Below are 22,677 nucleotides of genomic sequence, written 5' to 3' on the forward strand. Positions count from 1 at the left end.
CTGGTGGAAGGAACACCTTGGAGACGGAGTGGCATTGATATTAGAGGGCAAGACAGGGGTGGTGCCAGCCCAGCTGCTCCCAAGACCTGTGGCTTTCTGTCCCATGTACTGCGAATGGCGTTCCCTCTTCAGTTGCTCTTCCTTCTCTTCCTGCTTTTGGCCACCCTGCCTCCTTTCTCGGAGGAAGATTACAGCTGTGTACACCACAACAACTTTGCCCGGTTTTTCCACCCGGTGCTGCGATTTGTCAATGGGCCTCCTCTATACAAGAATGTTTTTAGCAGGTTCTGAAAAAAAGCAGTGAAGGCAACCTGCTTGATCTCAATAGGCAGGGAGTTCCAAAGTGTAGGCGCTGCCACACTAAACAACTTGAGTTGTTACAAATGCTAGAAAGTTTAACTTTTTTTAAAAAAAGAAAAGGAATCTGGGGATTATGGTTCGTGAGGGAGTCTGCAAGCTCTGTGAACACCAATGATTATATAATTGATATATTTATATGTGCACAAATGTCTTACAATTTCAATTTTTCAATTTTTCATTCATTGCTCTGCTCTGCCCCATCCCCAAAAAAACCTTCAATGAGTGTTTTGACTTAAAAGTATCACATGCAAACAAGCCTCGTGATACTTCAGTTTCCACCCAATTGCTACTTTTGGAAGTTTTCTTCCTCGCCATCCCTTTCTCCATCTTAACATCCCACAAAATGACAACAACCCCGGTAGTTTTCCTATTTCTTCTATTTATTTGTTTTTCATTTTGATTTGGTTTCAATTTGAAATAGGGCACGTATAAAATAAAAGAACTATTATAAAATAATAAGAGTAAAATAAGAGAATTATTATTATTTATTTCTACCTCGCTCCCTCCTCCCCAGACAGGACTCAAGAGGGCATATATAAAAAAATAAGAACCGCTAAAACATTATTTTTAAATTAAAAAACCCATCATTCAAAACAATTGAACATTGATAGAAATAAAGACTATATAAATATATAAAATCTATTAAAAACATTTGGATAGCTACAATAAAAAGACAGTAGGGCACCAGCCCCCTCATTAAAAGCAGTTCCCAAAAAGCTTGTGGGAACGAAAAAAACGGAAAGGAAGGACTGTTACTGATGCGTATAAACTTATAAAATGATCTCTCTTCCCCCTCTACATTCCCGTTTTCCTTCTCCTCCTCCCCCGCGACCAAAATGGTTTCTTCCAACCATATCCAGTTTGGCAGTTTTAGCCTAACGGCCGTTAACGACTTTTCAGTCACGAGGCGCGAGCGGGGGCAGGGGCGCGCGCGCGCCGGCCGTTCGAAAAAGGCGCTTCGAACGTTCGCATTTCGCGGGGCGGAGCGCGCGCACAGCAGCCGCCGGGGCTGTTCCCGGCTGGGCGTCAAAGTGGGCGGAGTTGCTAGAGACGCACGCAAGCACGCGTCCTCGCCCTCTATTTGCGGGAGCCGGCGGCAGGGAAAGAGAATAATTTGGAGGCAGGCCCCGCCCACTTCCCCCCGTCCAACCAACCAGCGCCGGCCCCTGTTGCTGAGGCGGGAAGGAAAAGGAGGAGGAGGAGGAGATGGTGGCGGACGGCGCCCGTGCTCTGGCTGTTCCCCTCTCAGGAGGGAACCGGCGGCCAGAGGTGAGGCCCTGCGGGAGGCGCGGCGGGGAAGGGGAAGAGGGGCGACCCTATTTGCGCCCGTGGCAGGGTCTAGGGGGGGACGTGGGGCGGGAGAGTGGAAGTCAGGGCCGGCCCACCCGTGAGGCGAAGGGGAGGCGAGCGCCTCAGGCGGCAGAATCCACAGGGGCAGCGGGTCCTGGTGTCGCTCTCCACTCCTTCCTCCTTCCCTAGCGGGGTGTCGTTCTGGTGCAGGCATAGGCAACCTTCGGCCCTTCAGACAGTGTTTCTCATGGTTGGACTACAACTCCCATCATTCCTAGCCAGCATGACCAGTGGTCAGGGATGATGGGAGTTGTAGTCCAACAACATCTGGGGACCCACAGCTTGAGAACTGCGGCCTCCAGATATTTTGGCCTCCAAAAATTTCTTTCTCTGGAAGAATGGCAGATGAAACTGATTGACTGTATGGGATTGGCAGAAATGACTGGCAGAATCCGTGACCAGGGAGAAGAGTCGGCAGAAGAAGATTGGAAAAAATTTAAGGACTATTTACAGAAATATTGTAAAATTAAGGATTCTTGAATGATGCTGGATTGAAACTGAGTGGTTTCTAGCTGTAATGATATAAAGGAATATGGAAAAAAAAGGATTGGATAGAAAACAAGGTGTTTATAAGCTGTAATGCTTTAAGTTAAGGATTTGCTGAACAAATAATTTGAAATGGAATACAAGAAGGGGAGGTATGAGGAGGTCAGAGAAATATGGTATGGAAAAGTATGTATTATGAACTATATGTTTTTTTTTTGGTTAATTTTTTTGTTTGTTTTTTGTTTGCATAAAAATTGGAAACTTTAATAAATATCTCAGATATTTTGGCCTCCAGCTCACATGATCCCCAACTAATAGGACCAGCGGTCAGGGATGATAGGAACTGTAGTCCAAAACATCTGGAGGGCCAAAGGTTGCCTATGCCTGTTTTGCTGGTTCGACTCCGGGGCCAGAATGTCTTGGGCCAGCCCTGTTAATCACATATCCTTTGCTACTCCCCTCATATATCTCTTTATTTATTCATTTGCTTCTTACATTTTTATACCACCTCTCCAAGGAGCTCTGTTGTGGTGTACGTGGCCCACCCCCAATCTCATTTAACGTCTACTAGCGATGCATGGGACGCGGGTGGCGCTGTGGGTTAAACCACAGAGCCTAGGACTTGCTGATCAAAAGGTCGGCGGTTTGAATCCCTGTGCCCAGGTGAGCTCCCGTTGCTCGGTCCCAGCTCCTGCCAAGCTAGCAGTTCAAAAGCACGTCAAAGTGCAAGTAGATAAATAGGTACCACTCTGGCGGGAAGGTAAATGGTGTTTCCGTGCGCTGCTCTGGTTCGCCAGAAGCGGCTTAGTCATGCTGGCCACATGACCTGGAAGCTGTACGCCGGCTCCCTCGGCCAATAAAGCGAGATGAGTGCCGCAACCCCAGAGTCAGCCACGACTGGACCTAATGGTCAGGGGTCCCTTTACCTTTACCTTTACCTTACTAGCGATGCACAGCAAAGCATCTTGCCGCCAGGCTGATAAAAATATAAATCTGGCACAGTGAATAAATTGGCCTGTATTTAAAACTGCAGTCCTTGAGCAGGTGGATTTGCGTTTAAATGAGGCATGGCCTTCCAGTCACTTGTGGATTGCTAACCTCTCACATGGCGTACCTGTCATTCCAAAGGGTGGCTTTGTATTATTGCCTTCTCTCATCCAAGAAAAGAAAGAAAAAGTAGGGGAGTGCGTTCATTGGGGCTGTATGAAGAAAGCAAAAGTAAGCGAGCTTTGGGTTCGTTAAAACTTCATTTGGGTTATGAATGAGACGTTAAAAAGGAATAAAAGCTGTTGTCTGCTAGATGGGGGGGAAAATCCCAGAATGTAGTTTAATAATAAGATGGAATGAGGGAACTGTTAATGCAGATTTAGCTGGGCTGGAGAACGCTTGGTGTATAAGGTTATAGGACAGAAGCATAGCTGCTCTCCCTTTGAAAATGTGACAGTCAACAGTTAACTGGATTGTGTCTCTAGTTCTAGCTGGGACACACATTTAACACATGAGGCAGAAAACACAAAGTGAAATAAAGAACTGGTTTAGTACCCTCTAGCCACTAGATGACACTACCCAAATTCAGCTTCTGTTGATTTTATATCTAATTCTACCACCTAAAATTAATCTCCTTCGGTAATACAGTGCATCAGCAACCACATTTGTTGTTCACTTTCACCTCTGCATTACATGGGACCTTTGGGCTAGAGAGAAATATAAAAACCTACTTGTTTTATTATCTCAGGAAAGGTATTATGCAACTGTTACTTTTGATTTTTTTTTTAATGGGACTAGCATGGGCACAGCAATTTGAGTTTACTTCTAATAGGACAGACATGGTACTTCAGTTCCAAAGTAATTTTGACTTTTGTGCCAGCTACCACAGTCACTTTCCAGTCTTCCAGTTTCCTAAGAATGTAGGAAACTGCCTTACACCATCATACCATTGGTTCATCTAGGTATTAGCTCAGTACTGTACTGTATTGTTTCTTATGAATATTAAAAGGATAGAAAGCAGAAGAGAGCTCTTTTCACATAGAAACTGCATTCTAGCCAGACAGAGAACAGAATAATTAATTTATGTCCCTTCCAAGTTTATTCTGTACGTACAATAGAACAGCTCTTGCAGGTTTCTGGGGAGTTACTGCAGTAATAGAGCTTTGTACTTTATAGCTATTTCACAATAGCCTGAAAACTACAATTCCCATAATACTTTCACATACTGGTATTCCAGTGACATCAGGCACAGCTGAGGCTGGCTGTAAAGGAAGAAGGCCAAAAATGTAAGCTCGGAGTTTCTCTTGTTTTTGCAAAGGCAGACAGAGCCTTTGGCATTCTGAAATCTTTGTGGGGAGGCATATCACTTAAGATCTGTCCAAATACCAATTTATGTTTAGAAAATGCATTGTGGCTTTATAGTACCATCAGGCTTCCTGTGGGTTGGTTGTATGCAGATTAAATGTGGTTCTTAGAGCATATGAGTACAGTACTTGATAATGCTGTTAGTTTTTCTTCTGAATCTGTGTCAGTGTTTAGATCCAACCCTGCATTCTCCTCGCTTTGTTTATCCTGCTTCTCCAGTGGGTGGAGAAGAAACACAATAGCCTGGCAACAGTTTCTGTATCTGAGTAGTAACGGAGTTGTCATGTCTAGGCGTCACATAGCAGCACTGAGGGCAGTTGGACAAGGTGCGATGTAACACAGTATAGCTGTTAGATTGAATTTTGCACCAGAGCTGAATGCATGTAAAGCCTGTGCCTGACTTTCTGTCTCGGGTTTGTGTTCATGATAAGGTGTATATGCAAGAAGCAACTACTGTAATATAAACCCTGTGCAGGTTTGTTTGGACATTTAAGTGGAGTGGGGAATTTAATTTCTACCCCTTCCTACACTTTGAATTTGGGGAGGGAAGGTGTAAAATGTAAAAAGTAACTTCTGCAAAGTTGCATTTAAATAAGCTGAATTTGCTGTACGGTTAGAAAGGTGGTGGTGTTGTCATGTCTCTAAACAGGGAGTTTTTGAGTTTCTTTACTCAAAATGCTGAAGACATGAGAGATTAAATGTCAAGGGGTATGTTAACCAGATACTTGAAACCACTTTTGAGTGGGGAAGTGATGTGGATTTTCTGGAAAACTTTTAATGTGAAAAGTTTGCAATGCCCTAAATAGATTTGGCTCTAATTTAGCATGTTTGACTATTTTTTATAAAACTAAAAATATACACTATGTCAGTTTTATATGCCTTATAATTTCTACTTTTTTTCCAAGTAGCTGCAAGTATTTGAACTGAAATTTTGATTTTGCTTCCTGCTCAAATAAACTGCACTTATGGCATAATCCTAGACATGTCTACTCAGAAGTAAGAACTGTTGAGTTCAATGGACCTTACTCTCAGGTATGTGTGTATAGGATTGCAGCATGAATGTTGCTTCATCTTCCCAAAATACTCAAATGAATTCAAAGCTTTATTTGAAATTATTTTTAAAGGAATGCTTGTAGATATTTTAAGGCCATGATAACTTAACAACATATGTTCTAAGAAATTCCAAGAGAGAAAATTAAAACTGAAAACTGTTAAGATACTAATTTTAACATACCCAAATAATTTTGCATTTATATTTATTATATAGGCACCCATGATTCCTGTATGATTTCAAAACTGCCCAATTTGACTACCATTATATCCATCCATAAAACTCGTATTTGGAAGCAGAAAATTTTCTGTCTGCCTTAGTGGGGTGTGGAGAGAAAGGTTACAGTTTGCTAATACAGGAAAGTAATATAAGTTTTAAAACCTGGCCTGTGTATCCCCAATCTGTCTCTCTCACTTAGCAGCAGATACAGGCCCTTTTAGGCCATGTCAAGAGGCTTCCTGGTCAAAGAGCTGGTGTTCCTATATAGATAATAGATAATAGCAACATCTAGTTACCACCTAAGTATGGTCCTTAGAATAACAAAGAAATAATAATAATAATTTATCATTTCTACCCTGCCCATCTGTCTGGGTTTCCCCAGCCACTCTGGGCGGCTTCCAACAAAAGATTAAAAATACATTAACAAAGGATGTAGTTTTGTGTCAGAGGGTCCTCTTCGCTCACCTGGAGGGTAGAAGGACAAGAGCCAGAGTTGAGTGTGTGAGAGCTGGGCTAGAAGCAGGCTACTGGCAGAAGCCAGAGAATGAGAGCCATGTTTGATGTCTGCATGATTCCAAGACTGCGACTATGGGAGAAGCAAGGTCTTCTGGGATGTTAATGCTGTGAGCCCCTGCATCGTAGACTCAGGTTGTAAGCCATACAGCCTAAAGACACCACAGTCTGCTGTTCCTCATTCCAAGTAAACCAAACCTTGGGTAGGAGCCTGGAACCCCTGGAATCGCTTGGAGATTGGGATGGTGCGGAACAATATATTCTGAGATTTGCATAAGGATATTGTCACACTGTAGTTCGCTTAGCCATAGACAGCTGACATTGCGAACTGCAGCTCACTCCCTCAAAAAAAGAAAGAATAAAAGAAACCTTCAGCAGCAGAGGGTGAAGAGGAAAGAAGTGGCAAGTCAGGCAAGCTACTTCAGTGTAAATAGAGGGAGTGGGGGTTTGGTGAGCTGTGATAGGAGGGGGCAGGGGGTGAGCTGTAAGGGGAACAGGGCTTGGTGAAGTTTAAGAGGTCGGTGCGTGGGTAGGTAGGTGTCAGTGAACAATGCAAGTAGAGGCATTGCCACTAGGAAAATATATAAATACGAAACTGACAATATAATAAAAGAAGAGAGTTTAATTGAAGTAGGTAAGTGATATAAATTTGAAGAAAGGAAGAAGAAATAGATGGCTTACCATTGGCAAGGTACAAAGTTATGATGCAGAACTTTCCAGCACCACTTCAGCTGCTTTGTGTTGCTGTATTGGGAAAATGAAGGTAGCCATATTGTTTCTCTTGCAAGGCAAAAGGGAAATGGAGGGATTTGGTTTTAGTCCCCAAAAGACCACAAAGGGAAGGGGTTTAAGACATGTTGGCCCTGCACTTTGATTTGTAGCCTATGCAACTGCATTGTGTGTGTGTGTGTGTGTGTGTGTAAAAAGTAAAAAGGCTGGGACAAGCTCCACACAGCCAGGCATCACATGTAATTTAGTCTTTAATCTGCCAGTCTGCAGACTTTAGTACAGCATTTCACAGATTATTTTGGAATTCAAGGTGCACATTTAGCAACAAGTATTTGTACCTCTCAAGGAATGTTTCATACTGGGTAGGAAAGCAACTGAGCCTTAGAAAGGACAACAATAGTATATTGAATGTTTTCTCATTTTTTTGTTCAACTTTTGCAGATTTTTTCATCAAAATATTGGGGAGAATGCCACTTCACTTTTAATAATGTTTAGCTTTATTAAATGTTTTGCAAGCTACTATTAACTGTAATGCTGGATTATTTTTGAACAGGTGAGACCTGTGGTTAAGACTTCAAACCTCTGTCTGTTTGGAAATGCTACTCATTTCAGAAACAAGAATCTGCACACTGAAAATGAGGATATGGTTAAGCAAAGCACCACATTCAGTCATTATGAGCCACAGGTGAGTCCACAGCACATAGAATTTTATTAGGAATCATTCGCCCTCCTGGCAAATGCAGGGTGTGTTGTGTGTATGTGTGTAGCAGTTCGGAAATGAAACGGGACTATCCCGGAAGAGTGTGGTAGTATAGACATGCTCTGATGACTTGCTAGGTATAGACGTATATAGGTTTGCAAATCAGCCTTGTGCTTAATTAGTTGCCTGGTCATTGTCAGCCACAAGGAATTCATGCAGGCAAGAAAACAGGTTGGTGGAAGAGGCACAGGCCATTATGTCCCTCTTCCTCCACCAGTCTGCTTTGTTTCCATGTCGGATCCCGAAGGAGCCAGCAGTGAAATGCAGTAGGCTGACTAAAGAGGAACTGATAATTCTCTCTGTCCTATGCCACCCATTGGGTGTGCTGGCCACTGAGGAAGTCAAATCATTCATGCCTAACATGGAAGCCAAGCAAGGAAACTCCTTAAGTATAGTGCTGGCCTGAATATCTAAACCTGAGCCCCCTAAAATTATGTAGTGTAGCAGAGGAAATGCCTTGCCCCTTCAGCACCCTCAGACCTAACTACAAGGCTACTGTTCTTGAACATCTGGAATTCTGAAGAGGAACATACTTCTTTAGGAAAATGGGGTAGGCTGCAACCTTTAGTTGCAGGCCCTATTTGTTAATTCTTAGGGTATATTTTTATTTTCACTCTAATTCAGAGGTGTGGGATTGGATCCAGCTGGTGGGCCAGGTCTGGAACTGGCGCACTCTGCATTCCATCTTGACAAGTGAGCAGGACCACTCACCTGTTGTTCACTTGGTGTCATAGGATGGGTGTCTGATGACTCGGCTTCACTCTCAGCAACTGAAAATGACGAATTGGGAATGCACCAAGTGCTTTCCTGATTATTTCTTTCAGCTTGAATCCATTTTTTTTTTTTGAGTTTGCCACCTTTTTCTGTCTTGGAGGCGGGGGCAGCAGAAAAAGGAAGACTTGGGAGTGAACTTAAAGTGTGCTCCTAATTCTATTGTAGTTTAGTGCCACAGATTCACCAGTCTAGTGCCTGATGTCAGGTAATCAACAGGTGAGAGTGTTTTTTTAAAAAACCACATTGGGAAAGCCTAATTAGGCCTGCAGCCTGGAGGTTCCCTTCTGGTGCCCAAATGCATTTTGCAGGCTCTCCCTGAACAGTAAGAAGTCCTTCTAGGCAAAAATCAAATAAATGTTAGTTTGCTTCATTCAATTCAATTCAACATCTTAACTCTGCTGAACGTTTTACATGAAGCATAAATGCAGTCCTGTTTACCAGCTGGTTATTTATTGTAGTTTGCACAGAGTACTCTGTATTCACTGACAATAGGGTAAGGCAGGGTGGGAACAGCATTACATGTCCCCGTTTTTAAGCATGTAAGTCACACTCTCTTGAACAATGGTAGCTGTGTAGAGAATGCAGTACTATTCTTAAATTTTGGGAGGGAGGGCTATGTTGACCTGACACTCTCCCTGTGCCCACTGGTGAGTATAGTCTTCCTCTAGGTCTCATTTGTGCTCTATTATTTTCTTTCTCCTGTTGCTCAGAAGGCTCCCATATGTGCAGTTAATAGCTCTGTAGGAACATACATGCTTTACCAAAATGTGGTGTGAGTGTGTTGATCTGTGAGTACACTTCTAAAGCAAGGCATTGCATGTCATAACTGCCTGTACTTGTACCTTTCCCCCATGCTTCGTTATTGTAAAACAGTAATGACAAGAATAACTTTCTTTTGTTTCATTTTCTAATATCAAAAGGGAAGGCAACAAAGTGAGCTTGTCTGGTCTTTTGGCGTGTAAAAAGCTCTTTCCCCTTAAAATGTCTCCCTCTTGAATTTCAACTCAGGTAAACTGCACTAAGCAAGAAATGGACACACAGCTCTTCTCTCCTTTGTTTGGAGGAATAACTAACACACCGTCCACTGTGGAGTCTCCCCAGTTTTACAGTAGCTGGTCAACATGTGGAGATGATGCCAATGTTATTGCCCCATTACATGGCTGCGCCAAAAAAAGGTATGAAGTGATTGCCACCTTGTGGTTCTTTCTAGAAATCTACAAATGGATTGATAGAGGCCTGGTTCGCACTTGTGCTTGTCCTGTGCCTAGAAAGCACTGATCTGAGCAGTTTCCCCCTTGCCCTGCTCCTTTCCCAGGAAAACCTCAAATTGCTGTTTGCACCAATTGAGCTTCTAAAGAGTGGTTTTCTCCAAGGGAAAGGAGTGGGACAAGAAGTATGGATGAACCCTGGGTACACCCTTACACTTCCCCTGCCTTCCTACACTACTGGGTACACCTGTCAGCAAAGTTTTATATAGTACTCTTCCCTAACATTACTTAATTGTTTGCGGTGAAGATATTGCTACAGAATAAAACATCTTTTTCCTGTAATGTATGGCCAACTTTGTTTCAGTTGTAATTCGGACAGTGCATGATGATACAGCTTAATGCAGTAAATAGAGTGACTTAGGAAACATATCCTTCCCATTTTCAAAACTAATCCCTTATATTTAGACTTATTGCATGTCTCACAAGTTTTCTGTGAGCAATATTTTGATATAAGTAATACAGTGAAGTTACCTATTTCCATGTGCTGTTCTGATGAATCAAGTCTCCTTGCTTGATGTTTGTATCCCAGTTTTAATATTGCTTGGTGACATTGTTAAAATGCCATATTAAAGCAATTAGCAGGAGTTATATTGGCTTTTTGCCTAATGAAGTAATAAGTTGGAGGGAAGCCAGGTTAAGAAGAGAGTTAATTTTAATTTTACCAGGTTGTGAGACTTCATAGTACACTGTGCACAATGCTCACTGTTGCTTCCTTTTCTGTCTTTTTTATTTACTGATCTGCTATCAAACTGGTGCTGAATTTACATCACAATGTCTGACTTCAGCTTGTTTGCTTATGAAAATGATTGCAAGCTCTAATTTGCTGATTTTGGTCTGGTTTTCTTTTGCTTCTTTCCATTTCTATGCATTTTCTAAAATCAAGATTACTCTATGGCTTGTTTGGCTTAGAATCTCTGCACATACCCTTTCTTCGTTCATGTCATTTGGGAGTGTGATTATGCTGGGATTAGTATGTATAAGATTAAAAACAGAACAAGATTCTTTATTTGGTCATGTTGTTCTCTCCTGCTTTAAAAGTGGTGGGAAGATACAATGGAAGACAGTTAACTTGTCCTGTTTTAGTTACATTCTTACATCTCATCCTATTACCTCACCGCTACACACAGTGTTTCTAATTTCCCGTGCATTAGTGGCTCTCTGATCTTCTTGATAAGGCCAAGCAGGGTAATACTTGAGCTTTTTCATATCTGAGGTGCTTATTAATTTCAGTAAATATTTCTTCTCAGTTTCCCAAATGCTTTTATTAATTACGGTATTTATTCTGCTTACCTTGTTTATTTTATGTTGCCTCCACCAAGGTTGAGGTGGCATACGGAACTGTTCAGTAACATGAAAATATTGCTCTGAAAAAAAACTCTAAACTAAAGGTACTTCATTTAGAAGGCTCATTCTTCTGAGATTCTTGGTACAGGTGATACTCAAATATCTCTCTTTTCAGAACACAGGTAAATTTATCTTATTCTGGCAATGGCCCTGATATGTTTGGCTTAGTGACAAGCATCTTAGAGGAGCCAAACAAGCAAGAACCTGTTACAGGCTGGTAAGCTGATGACTATTTATATAAATATCTATTTTAAGGTCGCCTATAAGCTTCACGAAAACTGTTCTCTCCTTACCTTTGCTAACTCTTGATCCTAAGCACATTTAAGTCTTTAGTGGAAGGAATTCAAGGACATATCAAAACTTTAAGGGCTTGTCCCCTCTTCTTGTTCCATGGATCCAAGAGGTTTTTCATTTGTCCCGTGCTTTCAGAGCATTTTTTCATTTGCCCTGACACTTTCCCTGGGAAAACCTGCAGTTTACCACTGAATCAGAACAAACATCAAGCCAAAGGAAAAACGACTGATGTACGTTCTGATTCAACAATAAGCAGCAGGTTTTCCTAGGGGAAAGTGGCTGGACAAGCAGAAGTGTGAACAAGCCCTAAGTTTGCACAATCAAAATGAATTAAAGGCTCTGTTGACGTAGCACAACCAATCCACTTTAAAAAGGTCAGACTTTTGTTGTTTATAAGGTGATGGGAAACTGGTTTGAAAAGTAGATTAATAGATGGTTAATGGGAAGACATGTAAACACCTTGCAAGCAAATCTGGATGAATGCTCTTTGTCATATAGTGTCACAGACAAATCAGAACAAATGCTCAATGAAGCCCAGATGTAGTCTAAATTCTCTGTAAGTTGGGTGTGAGCAGATCAGGAGGTTGGCATCCATCTGTCTGAAGAGACCTCCCCTGGACACAAGCCTGGGCAGTGTGTATGGAGGTCCTGGGCTGCCCATCTGATAAGACCCCCCTCTTGGCCTTGCTAAACAGGTTGTCTAGAGGAGTCCTTCAGAATATCAGATTGAATTCAATAGCATTCAAGGATGGCAGCGAGAGCCTTATTTGGTCTAGACAATTGTAGGAAAAGAAGCAGGTTGGACTTGTTTAAATGGTTCTTTTGCTGTAGCAGTCTAAACTGGTAAACAAATACCTATCTCTACCAGCAGATGGCACTTAAAATGCTAACTAGTTCAGAACTAGGAGTGAGATTCCTTCTGTGCTCAAAAAAGAAAAAAAAGAATACTTTCACTGATCACATAGGGCAGCACTCTATGGCCTGCTATTCCTAATAAAACAATTAATACCCTGTAGAATAACTAATAACATTCCTCTAAAATCAGCCTATTTGGTCTGCTTCTAAGGGTCAGAGTTAGTTGTTAGCAACTACACACAACAGGGTTTTAAAAATGTAATATAAGACACAGAGGGTAATTTTAATCAATTTAGCTAGTGGGGAGTGGAGATTTAACCCTTCCCCGTCCAGCCATGATTACAAAAATAATAATAATCTCCCCCTAGTTCTGCAGTTGGCCTTAGCTGGCAGGAAAGGTCTCCTAGGTAATCTAAGCATATATACTCTGGAGGGTAGGACTCAAACCAAAGGCTTCAAATTACAAGAAAGCAGATTCCGACTAAACATCAGCAAGAACTTTCTGACAGTAAGAGCTGTTTGACAGTGGAATGGTCTCCCTATGGAGGTTGTGGACTCTGCTTCTTGGAGGTTTTAAGCAGAGGTTGGGTGGCTATCTGTCATGGATGCTTTAGCTGAGATTCCTGCATTGCAGGGGGTTGGACTAGATGACCCTTTGGGTCTCTTCCAACTCTACAATTCTATATTAGGCTAAGACTGCTTCACCTCATCCCCCAGATCTTCTATATAAGTCAAGCTGTTCTGCTCTTTCACCATAATAAAACTCATAAGATGACATTCAGCTCAGCAAAAGAGTACATTAATCCTCACATTTTAATATTTTTAGCATAAATGGCATGTTTTTCGGAATTTATGAAAATAAAGATTGTTAAAGGAGGCAAATGGGGTTCAGTCTCTGACATTTCCAGTTGAAAAGGGATCTCAACCAGTGGGCTGGAAAATACCTCTTGCCTGTTAAATGTAGATAATACAGTGGCAGGTGGTTCATTGATTTGAATGTATAAAGCAGCTTCATCTGTTATGTTGTAGAAACAAAATGTCTTTAGCACTAAATTGTTGGTTTGTTACAGGAATTCTCTATCAAGATTATTTCCACCCGTGTGGTCATCAGACTTTGAAAAAACTGAAAACCTCTCAGGGCTTTTTTCTACAAAATGCTTGGAAAATGAAGATCCTACAAACTTAGTTGGTACTCAACATATTTATGAAGAAAACTTGCAAAAGTCATCATCCATAGAACTACTAAAGAAAGAACTTGAAGATCTCCATGTTATAGGATCCTGGCTTGTGACTTCTGATCCTTGCAGTCGGTCACCTGATGAGATTTTGAAGAATGCTGATTCAGAAAACAAGGCTTTTAAGAGTAATGGAATCAATCACCAAGGTGGACTTGCATATCAGAATGTACCCAGTTATAACAAAAATCAGTTAAACAGTGGAAATGGGAAGAGCCATACTGATTTTAGCACTTTCTCATCTCATACTAGAATAAAAGATAGCACGAATACTGCTAAAGAACTCCAGAAAGCTGACCATGCAAGAGGCGTGCTTGGGAAAAATGACACAGAAGGATCAAGCAAATATTTCACTCAATTGTCTAATTCTCCCGCTGATGGAATATGGGATCCAGTGATCCAGCAGAATATAAGATATACAGGTTTTCCAGCTGTTTATGACTCTCAACAGTTTAGTTGCTCATCTCCATACCTTCTCAGTCCACTTAATAAAGAGAATAGCTTTCCGGAAGGAAGGAATGCAAAACTGCAGGAAAACCACCCACAAAATAACCACACTTGCATCACTACAGAGGGGAACTTTGGCAATACTGAATGTAAGATGTCCTTACATTATCAGAAAACATCCTGTAATCACTTGCCTCTTAAGCCAGCACTACAGAATATGAATTCATCTTACAATGGATATACATGGCTGGATAGTAAGATACCAAATCCAGTGGCTACATCATTTGCAACTTATGGGAAGCAAAAGCAAATGAGTTCTCAGTTGTCTTCAAGGTGTTCAACTCAGTCTGGTGGACCTTCCACCAGTCAATCTATAGCCCAGCCTTCTTATTCACAGGTGGCACCAATGTTGAACTCAAGAAAAGATGGGAAACACATCTCTGCTAACAGTCCTAACAGCTCAGGGTTTTCAAACTGCAATGAAAATAGGAAGCAACCTAACCCTATTGGACACACCCAGAAGGATTCCTTAGCTACTAGAGAGGGATACTGTGGTGAAGTATCCACGAATGCTTCCTCCAGGTGGCTGACACAAAAGCATTCCGTAAATGAGTCTGCAAAACACTATAGTTTTCCTAAAAAGCAAAGCCAGTTCAGTACTGATGAGAGAACTAGGCAGAATGAGAGAAGACATAAAAATAATTGGATTCCACACCCAGGCTATGCAAGCCCAAATCAAACGCAGCCTGATATATTGAGAAGAGCAGAAGAACAGAACGGCAGCAATTTGTCTGACTTCATCAATCCTTCTTTCCTACCTCTCTTCCCATTAATGCCTGGTTATAAACATATGCCTAATTTTCCTCCATTTAATCCTCCCACATTTTCATCACCAGCTAATGTTGCATTTTCTCCATTGCCATTTCCGTTGTCTGAACTTGCTGACCTCCTTCACTATGATGACCTACCCTATTTGGGTCCTTTCTTTAACAAGCTCTTCTGTGGAGATTTGCCTGCACAATACTTGGCCTTTCCACCACCTGTTAACCACTATAGACCTCCAAAGCATCGCAGTGGAGCTGCAAATGAGCTCCATAGTCATCTAGAAGATTGTTATGAACAGTGGAGAGCACTAGAGAGGGAACGCAAAAAGGTAACATGGTCTCTAGTAAGGTGAAACCTAGGGGAAGTTAATAGTGACATTAGCTTTTATGTTAATAGCATTACAGTGGTGCCTCGCAAGACGAAATTAATCCGTTCCGCGAGTCTCTTCGTCTTGCGGTTTTTTCATCTTGCGAAGCACGGCTATTAACGGCTTAGCGGCTTTAAGAAAACGGAAACAAACTCGTAAGAACTCGCAAGACGTTTCGTCTTGCGAAGCAAGCCCATAGGGAAATTTGTCTTGCGAAGCACCTCAAAAAATGGAAAACTCTTTCGTCTAGCGAGTTTTTCGTCTTGCGAGGCATTCGTCTTGCGGGGCACCACTGTACTGGTAACATTGTGGAGAGGTGGGAAAACTTATGACTGGGGACTATATTCAGCCTGACAAATCTTTTCCAAGTTTGGATAACATAATCTGCATGGCTTCTTCATTGTCTCCAGCTTCCAGGAGGACTGGGGCAAGACTGAAATTGCCTTCTTATATGGCCAATAATGATTGCATAGTGCCTGTTGTTCACTGCCCGAGTGTTTTTTTGTCTGTAGGCTTTTTGGGGTTGATGGTAGGAAACTGGGGAGCATTTTTACTTTTTTTCTCGCCAGCTACAAACGGGTGGAGAGGATGGGAAAGAGCAACAGAGAGGAACATATTCCATTAATTCTATTGCTTTCTCTTCAGGCAGAGGCAGATCTGGCCAGAAACTTCCCAGGGAAGCAGGTATCCAGCTCAAATAACACTCCCTTCTCCCGCCTTCCTGACAAGCCTTCCCGAGTGGATCGTCTGATTGTGGACCAGTTCCGGGAGCAGGCGAGAGTAAGCACATTCACCCAAGATCTGGTTGATGCTTTGCTTCGTCACGTTTTTGAGAAATTATGTTAGCTCAGTCTGAGGTGGGCAGCAGCCTTCCAGAGGAAGAAAAACTGTGATGGCCTTTAGAAGGGGTTGAAAGACTCATCTTAAAAAGGAGTTTGGGAACTGTTGGGCTTCTGGTTTAAAGTGGCTATTTTGTGTGTTCCTTAAGCTTAGGCAAGGTAGGATAGAAATATAAATGAATGTACAATACAAATGAGGATGGCTGGATGCTTGACCTCTGAAGGGCCACTTCACTGTTTTTCTTGCTTCCTCTGCTTTCCCTGCCTGCCTGTCAGTAATTTCATAACATAGTTATGACAGTAAGAGCTGTTCGACAGTGGAATTTGCTGCCAAGGAGTGTGGTGGAGTCTCCTTCTTTGGAGGTCTTTAAGAAGAGGCTTGACAACCATATGTCAGGAGTGCTCTGATGGTGTTTCCTGCTTGGCAGGGGGTTGGACTCGATGGCCCTTGTGGTCTCTTCCAACTCTATGATTCTATGATTCTATTCTATGATTCTAGTTTTATGTTTCTCGTGCTGCAATGAGGAGTGTCGCTTCTATTCATGGCTGAATTGCTTTTAACTGCTTCTCCTCCAAACTATTTTCTACTAAATTTAGATTAGCTGCATTCTCACATTCAGCGTGAAGTGCCTAGCTGCTGTCACGTGATTTTGGCTTTCTGATTGTTTTTAAGTATTAAAAACCCTAATGAAGTATTCTTCTTTTTTTAGGTACACACTTTAGTTGGGAAAATGGAACGGCTTTGTGGTTATCCTGTCCATGGTAACGTATCTGCCACTTTGAGATGTCATTTGGAAGCCATCTGTGCTACCCGAGCGAGACGCAAGGATGAGATTGTTAATGCTGCTAATCATCAGAGGCAAGGAATATCTCGTTACAACAATGAAAAAGGCAAGTACAGTGGTACCTCAGGTTACATACGCTTCAGGTTACAGACGCCGCTAACCCGGAAATAGTGCTTCAGGTTAAGAACTTTGCTTCAGAATGAGAACAGAAATCATGCTGCGGCAGCAGGAGGCCCCATTAGCTAAAGTGGTGCTTCAGGTTAAGAACAGTTTCAGGTTTAAGTACGGACCTCCGGAACAAATTAAGTACTTAACCTGAGGTACCAGTGTAATTTCTTTGTGGCACCTGCAAAACAGACTTTTGGAGTAATGTTCCCATTCAGAGAGCAAAATCCTAATATGGGTTTTGGTTAAATCTGCATTCTGAAGTGAAAAGCCTACTCTGTTTTATGAATGATCACATTGTTACAGCAGGCATTAGGGGGCAGAGTCATAGTTCACGGGTGGAGCAGCTGTTTTGCATGCGGAAGATCCCAAGATCAGTCCTCAGCATCTCCAGGTCTGACTGGAAATGTCATCTGTCTGAAACCCTTGAGATCTGCTGCCCATCAGAGTAGACAGTACTAAGCTGCAACAGTGGCTGGCTCTGTATAAGACGTTCTATGTTCCTGTTATGTTAGAGTAGACATTTCCCCACCCATCCCACTGCCTCCTACAAGAGGCCTCAAAGCCCTGTGCCAGGTGGCTGGATCTAGGACAGGGGTCAGAAAACTTTTTCAGCAGGGGGCCGGTCCACTGTCTGAGGGACCTTGTGGGGGGCCAGACTATATTTTGAAAAATAAATAAACAAATTCCTTTGCCCCACAAATAACCCAGAGATGCATTTTAAATAAAAGGACACATTCTACTCATGTAAAAACACGCTGATTCCCGGACAGTCCGCGGGCCAGATTTAGAAGGCAATTGGGCCGGATCCAGCCCCCGGACCTTAGCTTGCCTACCCATGATCTAGGATAATTCCTTTTTAGGGTTAGTGGTAGGATCATAGGATTGTAGAGTTGGAAGGGACGCCAAGGGTCATCTAAGTCCAACTCGCTGCAAGCAGGAATACATTTTGTTGCAGTTCCTTCTTTTCTAATATAATTTGTTTCATCTCATAATGTTGCAACATTATGCATCTTCTTGCTTGTGAGGTTGGTCAAAGAGAAAACATGTAACATCATGATACAGTACAAAGAAAGTTGCTGAAGTGGCAACTTTCCGCTTTGAGAGGCTGCTGCATGTTTACTGTCAGGTTTAGTTGGTTGGGTGCAAAGTGTCTGGATTTATATTTTGTATTTGTAATGTATTTAGTACAGCACTCATATCTGGAGTTTCATCAGAGCCTTCTTCTCAGTCAACAAAAATCCTGAAGAAGGTCCTTCTAGAGCTGAGACCCAGATTACTGCATAGCTCTTTGCTTTATGACATGTAAATGCCAATATTGTGATTAGACACGGGGTTCGCTTCTCCGCCCCTCCGCATGCAGCTGCTGGGTGACCTTGGGCCAGTCACACTTCTCTGAAGTCTCTCAGCCCCACTCACCTCACAGAGTGTTTGTTGTGGGGGAGGGAGGGAAAGGAGAATGTTAGCCGCATTGAGACTCCTTCGGGTAGTGATAAAGCGGGATATCAAATCCAAACTCTTCTATGCCCTAAATGCATGAAAATATCACTAACTGACTGTTTGTGCATCTATTTAATGATGTGACATGGATTTGGAAAGTCCTTAATGCATACTTTTGGCACTGAAATACTTCACCGCACTCTTGTCAGCTAAATACATTCTTATTTAGACAAGCTTACCCAGATGCGTAGGAAATTGAGGCAATTTTAATCTGTTTTAGCATTTTAACTTTCATATGTTTAAAGTACTGTTGCAATTCTTTCTTGATTTTCTTGTTTTATCTTTTTGTAAACCACTTTGAGGGATTTTTTTTTTAACCATCAAGCAATATAAATTTTATGAAATAAAAATAAATAAAATATTCACATCCGAAGGCTGGTTCTTTGAAAACGTTAGCAGACTCTCTATAGTATAGTATTGGGGAGAAACATCCCCCTTGAAATTGTAAATGATGCTATGCTGGTTTTGTTACAGATGTCCTTGCTCTGGCGGTTGCCATTAAAGATTTGGCTTTCTTCACACGAAAAACACGTACAGCTTTATGGTGTGCTCTTCAGATGACCCTGTCGAAAACTTCAATGAACACGCCAGCAAAAAAAGAAGAAGTGGAAAGGGCCTTGCAAGAGCTCTGTCCTGTCATTGGTTGTTTGCAAGTGAAGGACATCGTGGAGCGTGATGACAAAGAAAACAAGAGAGAGAACCACAAACTGCCTCCACAGGTCATACAGTGAATGCACCCAAGTAATTGCAGCAGTGTAGAAAATACGCCAGGCTGCCAGCAAGTCTAGTGGATCTGTGCTGCGTTTCCACTGCTGAGATTCAAGCCTAGATAACATGCATTTCTGTAGTAGTATTGCAGCAGTCTTAATATTGGTGGTATATGTCTAGGGTGTAAAATAGAAAGGGTCAGCTTAAGTGGAGACAAGCAATAGTAGTTCATACTCTTGGCCACCAATCCAAAGCTGTAACTCAAGCCATTGACTAGGAAACTAGCAAGTGGCGAAGCTAATTGTGATACCAATCGAACACACAGTGCCACTTCATTCCTCGGTTTTGTAATGCTAATATTTTAAGTGCCAAAGTCATTACTGAATACTGTTTGTTTCACACTGATAATTAATAATGCACATTTATTGTGGCATTGTCAGGAGCTGAGGAAGAAATTGCCAATGGTCTGGCTCACAGTAGTTACATTAAATCAGCAGCTAATGTTAGTTGCGTTAAATCTGGAAGGAGTGTTGGAAGATGTATTAGCAACAAAGGTGTCAAGCTGCTCTAATCGAAACTTCAGCTTCCATAAGTGTGGTAGAACAACAGAATCTGTTGATTCTGAAAGAAACTCAAAAGGAGTTATAAATGTGTAGCATTAAGTATTGCATTATAGTGAGCATTAGCCAGTGAGATTAAATTGTTTAGATTTAGAAATGGAATATATCGATGCCTTAGTGGCTTAAAACTACTATTTAACTTGTTATGCACTTAATGAACATATGGCTATTAATGATTTGAGTATTTATTTTAATGGTTAATATATAATTTTTACTTTATTTTAATACATGTTTTGATCTATTGCAAGACCTAATAATCAGGCTTATGTTTGCTCAGGGTCTGTATGTGTGTGTGTATATATAACCTATAAATATACACAGTATATAATGTTTGCAGAGATGGGATGTTTGTAGGAATAGCTATATAAAACTAATCTGTACTAGGTTACCAAAGCTGGCTGGTTTATTTTTAGCATGAGGAAATTTTGTATGTTTAATCACCATCATTATTAGGCTTCATACTGTGTCTTGGACAATCAAATATATTATATGGCCATTGTGAATGTATAAGGCAAGAACTGGAACAGATGAGGCACCAGTCCAAAAGTTTCACTGTAACGTTGGGGACAGCTTCATACAAATAATGGGGTAAGGGGTGCACACACATAAATTGGTCCCTGACAAATTGGGCGAGAGAAGACCCTAGTCCATATAGGAAGTGGTGTGTATGTTGCTGAGCTTCAGTGTGTGACAGGAATCTCTGGATTGGGGTGTTAATGTTTGGGTTCTTATCACTTAGGAGTATTAATGTTTTAACAATCTTGTAAAACGTGAGAATACCTCTGTGTACTGATAAACAAGTAATGTGTGTGTGTGTGTTTTATACGTCCGTGGCAAATTCTGGAGAACAGTTGTCTCAGTTCAAAGAATCATTTTGGAAATGTGAGGGATCCTGGTAGAAGAAACCTAGTTTGAGTGCTTGGAACAGATTTTACTTGCTTACTAAGTTGTTAAATTGGCTGCTGCTCCCGGAAGCATAATTAATGGCTTCATCATAAATGTACTTAATCTCTCTCCCCACACTCCAGGCCCAGCTTTGAGCCCTATTGTGTACAGGTAATGAAGAAGTTCTACCTCTGGCCTGTCTAGGTCAAACTCTGCCCCCTCCCAGCCACTTCCTGTTTAGCTGAGAAGCGAGCAGAGACAGGCAGCACTAGGCAGCCACCTATAGCTGTGGTGACAATGCGTAGTGCAACCTTCACCCAGTCTGCCTCCCACCAAATGCTGGCACAAAAGGAGCAGTAAAGCAAAAAGGAGCCTGACTTTGTGAATGTTTAGAGTAAAAGTAATAATGAGTAAAAGGACTGTAAGGTGGGTGTAGCAGGAACTTGCAGATACCTCATGCTCTTCCTCTTCATTTCATAAAACAAAGGAATCATTGAAAGGCACAATAATCAGAGTGCCATTTTCTTAGTTTGGTATGTTCAGCCTTTGTATTGGTTAATGCTGAGAAATTATGCTTTGTGCATTTTGCACTAAATGTCATGAGGTCATATATGCTTTGTGGAATAGAATTAGTTTACAGTGTGAGGAATTGATCATATTTAACTCTTACCAATCTTACTGTGTTTAGAAACAGTGGTTTGGTAGTCTTTTTTTCTGTTGACCAAATCATGGTACTTCTCCAGGACTGCTTTGTAGCAATGGGTGTATTAGACACTTCGAGTTATTAATTTGTGAAAACTGTTTAAAACTGTGGTTATAATTGGTGGTTATAAGTAATGTGCCTTTCGAAGTCTTAAAAGATAAAATATAACTGTGTACTCACTTTTTGTTGCAACCAAGCAATATATTTAAAGGGATTATAATAAGCTGCATTTGATAGCTGTAGTTTACAGTATGAATGTTTCATAATCAGTTTCCAGCATTGGTTTCCCTAGCTTTAGAATATATAAAACGTGCCTGTTTTAGTTATCTTGCCTATGAAGGCATCCATTCTCATTTAATTTTCTTTTGTGCTGGCTTTTTTTTTTTTAGTAGAAAACGGCTATAACGTATACCCACCAAAAGATAAAATTAAATTTAATGCATGTGAACTGAAATTCAGTTTTCTGTTTTGGAACTGGGGGGGGGGGGGGGAGTTCTATTGCACTTGAATTGATTGTGCAGGATGTTTTTCTAGCAGTATTAAGTTCAGCTGGCTGATGGTCACATGGTACTAATGCCACATAGGGCATGCACTTACATGTGTTGTAGAATTAATACATGGGCTCTTGACATGGAGATACAGAACAGTTGCATTGCTTTTAATCCTGAACTTTGCCTATACACGTTAAACTGGAAGATAAGGCATGCTCAGAACCAATGTAGTTCTTGCCCCCTCTGACTCATGCCAATATGTACCAATGCTCCAAATAAAGCACACTGTGATGTCCCAGCTAACAGCTCCTGCTGAACTTGCCCTGTGAGCACTCTGATATCAGGTGTGTTAAATTATTATGCAGTTTAGATATGCAAAACTTAGAGGTTCCTAATCTAAAATGTGTCTAAGAGATTTGTCTGAAAATGTGTGCATGTGTGTGTGTTGCAAACTTTTTGTGAAGATGAGTTCTGTTGTTACCTTATGCTGGGATGTTGGAAACTGAGAAGAGTAGCAGATGACCATAAAGCTAAATGTGAGTCTAGTTTGCTTTATTATTTGGCATTTTGTTTATGTAGGGCTTGTTTATTTGTAGACAAAATGCTCCTAGAATGTTGCAACATTTAGCCTTAGGATGAGATACAAAGTGAGTAGTGCATTAATGGCTTGGCTCCAGAGGAGCCCTTCTGCAAATTGAAATTCGACAGCGGGAAGATGATTTCCTTCCATCCCCTCTGCTCCCACCCTAGCT

General features: G+C 41.5%; 1 protein-coding gene across 3 annotated transcripts; it reads left to right on the top strand.

Annotated features, from left to right (window-relative positions):
* Positions 1–1,509: 1,509 nt before the first annotated feature.
* On the top strand, positions 1,510–21,743 carry LOC128398291 (meiosis-specific coiled-coil domain-containing protein MEIOC-like). Of its 3 annotated transcripts, XM_053359193.1 has the most exons (8): positions 1,510–1,629; positions 7,614–7,745; positions 9,603–9,769; positions 11,322–11,423; positions 13,426–15,190; positions 15,875–16,009; positions 16,779–16,959; positions 18,993–21,743. In XM_053359193.1, exons 1-8 carry the CDS (start codon positions 1,567–1,569, stop codon positions 19,247–19,249), a joined length of 2,802 nt encoding a protein of 933 aa, XP_053215168.1. In that variant the 5' UTR covers positions 1,510–1,566; the 3' UTR covers positions 19,250–21,743. The 3 variants fall into 3 exon arrangements, with proteins under 3 accessions (XP_053215168.1, XP_053215170.1, XP_053215169.1); XM_053359194.1 differs by lacking the exon at positions 7,614–7,745 and having other exon boundaries at positions 1,528–1,629; XM_053359195.1 differs by lacking the exons at positions 11,322–11,423; positions 13,426–15,190; positions 15,875–16,009; positions 16,779–16,959; positions 18,993–21,743 and adding an exon at positions 10,746–11,315.
* The last annotated feature ends 934 nt before the right edge of the window (positions 21,744–22,677 follow it).

The sequence above is a fragment of the Podarcis raffonei genome, chromosome 12, assembly GCF_027172205.1.
Source record: "Podarcis raffonei isolate rPodRaf1 chromosome 12, rPodRaf1.pri, whole genome shotgun sequence".
Lineage (NCBI taxonomy): Eukaryota > Metazoa > Chordata > Lepidosauria > Squamata > Lacertidae > Podarcis > Podarcis raffonei.

Bases quoted from the DNA above. Each gene is read 5' to 3' on its own strand.
- LOC128398291 (XM_053359193.1), top strand. From the start codon at position 1,567: ATGGTGGCGGACGGCGCCCGTGCTCTGGCTGTTCCCCTCTCAGGAGGG. The intron at 11,424-13,425 runs GTAAGCTGATGA...GGTTTGTTACAG, and splicing joins CAAGAACCTGTTACAGGCTG to GAATTCTCTATCAAGATTAT. The intron at 15,191-15,874 runs GTAACATGGTCT...CTTTCTCTTCAG, and splicing joins TAGAGAGGGAACGCAAAAAG to GCAGAGGCAGATCTGGCCAG.